Source organism: Brachionichthys hirsutus, chromosome 14 (assembly GCF_040956055.1).
Source record: "Brachionichthys hirsutus isolate HB-005 chromosome 14, CSIRO-AGI_Bhir_v1, whole genome shotgun sequence".
In the NCBI taxonomy this organism is placed as follows: Eukaryota; Metazoa; Chordata; class Actinopteri; order Lophiiformes; family Brachionichthyidae; genus Brachionichthys; species Brachionichthys hirsutus.
The window spans coordinates 217,694-222,190 of NC_090910.1; the positions used below are offsets into that span (position 1 = coordinate 217,694).

The 4,497-nt window shown below is 47.6% G+C and overlaps 1 protein-coding gene across 1 annotated transcript; it reads left to right on the plus strand.

Annotated features, from left to right (window-relative positions):
• The first annotated feature begins 428 nt into the window (after positions 1-428).
• znf438 (zinc finger protein 438) lies at positions 429-4,044 on the plus strand. The gene is made up of 2 exons (XM_068748033.1): positions 429-2,113; positions 2,278-4,044. Exons 1-2 carry the CDS (start codon positions 429-431, stop codon positions 2,873-2,875), a joined length of 2,283 nt encoding a protein of 760 aa, XP_068604134.1. The 3' UTR covers positions 2,876-4,044.
• Positions 4,045-4,497: the final 453 nt, after the last annotated feature.

The following is a 4,497-nucleotide window of genomic DNA, read 5'->3' on the forward strand; positions in this document are numbered from 1 at the left end:
AGTAAAAAGAAATTGCTTAAAACTCTAACAGTGTCTGGTACGTTATCACTCTCGAGCACAAATGCAGACAAATTAGAAGGGGAAAAAAAGATCTTGGATTACGCCCTTGTAATCTCAACTGTCGTTATTGATGGGGAAACTTCAAGTTAGATATTTCATAGATATTGTGGCATGAGGAAGGGCCAAATCGTGGTCATTGGATAATTGTCTACATCATTAGAAGGTTTATTTGTCAAATTTTGGTTAATTATTGGATGTCAACAATATCCAATATTTCCATAGAAACCTACACAAAGCTGCAGCAGCCGGTCTGAAAAAGCTGTGGTTGGAGGATTAGGAGGAAAATGGCAAACAAGGTTGGGAAAGATACTAATGTTGAAACTCTGATTCTTGTTTTAATTCTCTTTCAGTTGAGTCCAGGCCTTAAAATGAAGAGCGTTCAGTTCCGGAACATCGCCCCTAAGGCTCCCGCCGTGGTGCCATCCCCCTCCCCTGCCCTCCCTGAGGCTACCATCGCCTCTTGCCCCAAGTCAATCATTGTGCCCACCCAAAACTATGCACTGATGCAGATAGCTGGTCACGATGGAACCTTCTCTCTGGTTGCGCTGCCTCCTTCTCTCTCCTCTCAGACGCCACAGCAACAAACGCAGTCAATTCAAAAGAACCTCAAGCTGCCCATTCCCAGATACCAACCGGTGAGGAGTAAGGGCTTGACGGATAAGGTCATTCCACCACCACTAGGTGCCAGGGTAAAAGCAGCCTCCACGATTGGAGTGACAGCTCAGACCAAGTCAGTGGTATGTGGGTCATCAACAGTGATGAAGCAACAACAGGAGCCCAAGGACTCGAAGGAAGCCCCAGTACCCAAAGAGGAGCCTTCAGAAAATGTCATTCTGGCCTCTTCTGACATTTCTATCAGTGCCCTACTCCCAGATAATGCTGTCCTTTATCCCGGCTCTAAATTAGAGTGTACACCGGATGGCTCAGAAAGACCTCCTACGACTGGCCTTATTCACAACCTACAATTTTCCCCTGCTGCTGTCAAAGGTTCCCCAGGCAAATCATTAGTAGACAGTAATACTGCAGTGAAGTTGTGCCAACCTAAGCCTGCCTCAGCCCAGCCCCAAAGCAGCATCACTGTCCTGTCCCCAGCTATCTTCAGCAAAGCACTCCAGATTATTCCATCTCCACCCAAGGGTAAACTGGCCATCCTACCCTACTCTAAAATCAAGAGCACCTTCATCCCAGCCACCAAGCTCAGCAGTGCTTCACCAGAGAAGGCTGTCTCTCCCCAAACGAGACTAACAAGCCTCTTACCGCCTACATCCAAGTCCTTTGAGACAGCGGAGTCTGTGGCTCACAAACGTCAAACCCAGGAAAGGACCAAACTCATGCCTCTTCAGAAACCCCCCAACAAGAAGAGGGGGAGGAAAAGAAAGACGGCGGAAGACATTTTGACTTTTGAGGCCAGAAAGAAGAGGTCCTTATCTTTCTTTCGAAGAAGGGTCCTCGAAAAATCACTAGCAGTTGTTCCAGGCTCCAGGCAAAAAGAAGTTGATATTTCAAAAAAGTACCGGAGCATCCGACCCAAGCCAGTGTTGCTAATGGAGACAGTTCCTCAACTGATGAGTTTGCCTGCAATTTCCCCTGATGGCCAAGAACAGGAGATTGTGCTTGGTCAGCAGCTTCCCACAGCAGCCACAACCAAGGTCCAGGACGGTACTCCCCAACCAGCGCCAGTGACCCTTCACCTGAGAGCTTCTTCCCATTCAAGAGTGTTCATCGGCAGCCGTCCGCTCCACCGCTGCCCTACCTGCAGCCGATGTTTCCAGTTCAAGCATCACCTCCAGAACCACATGAACAGTCACACCAACACTCGTCCCTACATCTGTCCAGTCTGCCGCAAAGCATACGCTCACTCCGGAAGCCTGAGCACACACACGAAACTCCATCACTCCGACATGCACCCACGCCGGTCCCTGGGCTGCGAGTTCTGTGAGAAGGCCTTTGGATACGTGGGGGTTTACTTCAGTCATTTGAGAGAGGTCCATAAGGTGCTGCTGACTGTGGAGCCGTCCGTCAGCCATCATGAGGCCGATGTCTCTGGGGATGGGTGAGATTGTTTTTAAGAATTACTATGTTCATGTCCAGATCACAGCATTTAGATTTAGTTATAGAAGTTATTGATTATTTATTTGACATGGCTTTAAAAAATATATAAAAAAAACACTGATGATGAGGATATATAAAAAAAAAGTGTGTTTTTAATTTCCTCAGCAGGGCCAGCTCCCCGGAGCCATTAGAAGAGCAGGATCGTGAAGACCCAGTGGAACTACAGATTAAATGCGGCCGCTGCCAGGCCATCACGCCAACATTTGCTGACATGAAAATGCACCTGATGTATGTGCACGGGGAGGAGGTCAAAGTTCGACTTCATGACAGCCAGCACCCGCGAAGTGGCCGCGAGGCTGAGAATGAGCTGGTGAAACACGCTGCCCACTACTGGCGGCAGCTCAACGAGAAGCGCAACATGGTCAAATGTGGCAACTGCAACGAGGAGTTCTTCTCCTTCTCAAAGCTGAAGAGGCACATGATGTCCCACCGGCACGGACCACGGCAAGACAACGGCGCAGCTCAGTCACCGCTGGATGGCGTTGGAAGCCGCGGTCTCCTTGCAGCGGGTGCAGCCTTCAACTGTGTGCTCTGCAGCACGCAGTTGGACACGAAAGAGGGGGTTATGGAGCACTGGATGAGTCGCCACCACTGCGAGCAGCCCGGTCTTCTGTGGGATGCCCTGAGCTCGTACTCGGGTCAAGAAGAGGGTGAGGCCGGGGATCTGGACAGTCCTGCTCCGAGCCCCCGCTGTCCTTCCTAGCTTTGCGCTGTTGCTCATCGTACACACTCAGTCCGAACAATCAGCAGCTCCCCCTCCTGGTTCCTTTCACCACTTCAGAGATTTGATGTGCTCCAAATGAACATATTGAGTTAATGGTCAAAATTCATTCTTCATTTAATTCATAAGAATGAGAATCCAATTTTATAGAAATAATTTCTCATGTTATTTTTATTGCACTGATTTTCTGTTTGTTTATCTGTTTTTGGGCGGTAGAATGTTTATAAAATCGTATTGGATTTTTTCTTCACTGCATATTTAAATGTTATTAAAGGGGTAATTTATAGCTGACAGAGTGAAACTGTTTGCCTCTAATGTGTAGCCATGCAGATAATTCTGTTTTATTAATTTTATGTCTAGCCTTTCATTTATTAGAGAGCAAGGATTTTAAATGGGGTAAGACCCAAAAACAAAATTCCATTCGAGCGTAAAGGCAGAAATCTTAAAGATGACTTCTCCAGTGGTGCCATCAAAGCCCCGCGGGGGGGGGTAACTTACCGTTTCACAGTCAGGGAGACGTGTAAACCTCACAGCAACGACGCACTGGTCGCTGTCGGTGCATAACTAGAGTCAGCCGAGGCCAAACGGCACCCCAACAGGTGGACATGGGGGGCAAACACTCCTTCCTTGGCAGAGGGCAGAAGGGCAGGTTTTCTAGCCATCAGTTGGACTCCATTCGTTTCAACCAGCACCCGCCTGACATTCTTGTAGTCTTGAAAATGAAAGTTCTGTGGCTTCCCGTGGGTTATTGGTTAGCGCTGTCCGTTACAAAAAAACAACGGAGCAAGTGAATGTACATGAATGTTAAAAAAAAAAGTCCCTTCAGAAGTATATGTATGCTATAGAGACTAGTTCTATAAATAGAATAATATAGATATATTAAGAAATATATATATATATATGTAGAGTAACTAGTGAATCAGCTGCTTTGAACGAGATGAATATATCATTGCCTAAACAGGCAGCAAAAGCCAGGTGGCGCCGTCTTCATGTTTCTGACACTGAGCGAGTCCCACCAGCATTCACTCGTGTGTGAATGCCGTCGCCTTCGGCCTCGGCTCTCACGCTGCTGTTGCCTTGTTTCACTCAGAGAAGTGTCTTTGTGTGTTCCTGAAGAAGCTGATGCTGAGGACAATAAAGATGTGCTTTGTGAGGACGTGTGTGCCTTAATGTGACCGAGTGGCTCAGTGTTGGACGTCTGACGGGGACGAAAGCCTCCAGGTGTCTTTTACAACTTGTCTCTGCGCTGGGTCTGAAGCAGATAAACCCGATCGTCATTGTTCATTTAGCCGAGCAGGAGGCGTGACGTGTGCGTGACGTGTGCGTGGCGTGTGCGTGACGTGTGTCCTATCAGAAGGGAGAGGAGCTCAGTGTTTACTGGAGGACTGTTAACTCTTTCGGTGCCAGACATTTACAGATGTATGCAGCGTGCCCCAGTTTTCATGCATTTTGAAATGTTTGGGTTATAAAAAAACGTCTTTAGACGTTAATGGCACTCAGAGTTCAAAACATCAATGTCATACTCGTCTTTATCTTTCACATCTGGAGATGCAATTTAGGGTTAAGAGAAATGCTAAAGCTCAGACGAGAGCGATGAGCATTTG

Bases quoted from the DNA above. Each gene is read 5' to 3' on its own strand.
- znf438 (XM_068748033.1), top strand. From the start codon at position 429: ATGAAGAGCGTTCAGTTCCGGAACATCGCCCCTAAGGCTCCCGCCGTG. The intron at 2,114-2,277 runs GTGAGATTGTTT...TAATTTCCTCAG, and splicing joins GCCGATGTCTCTGGGGATGG to CAGGGCCAGCTCCCCGGAGC.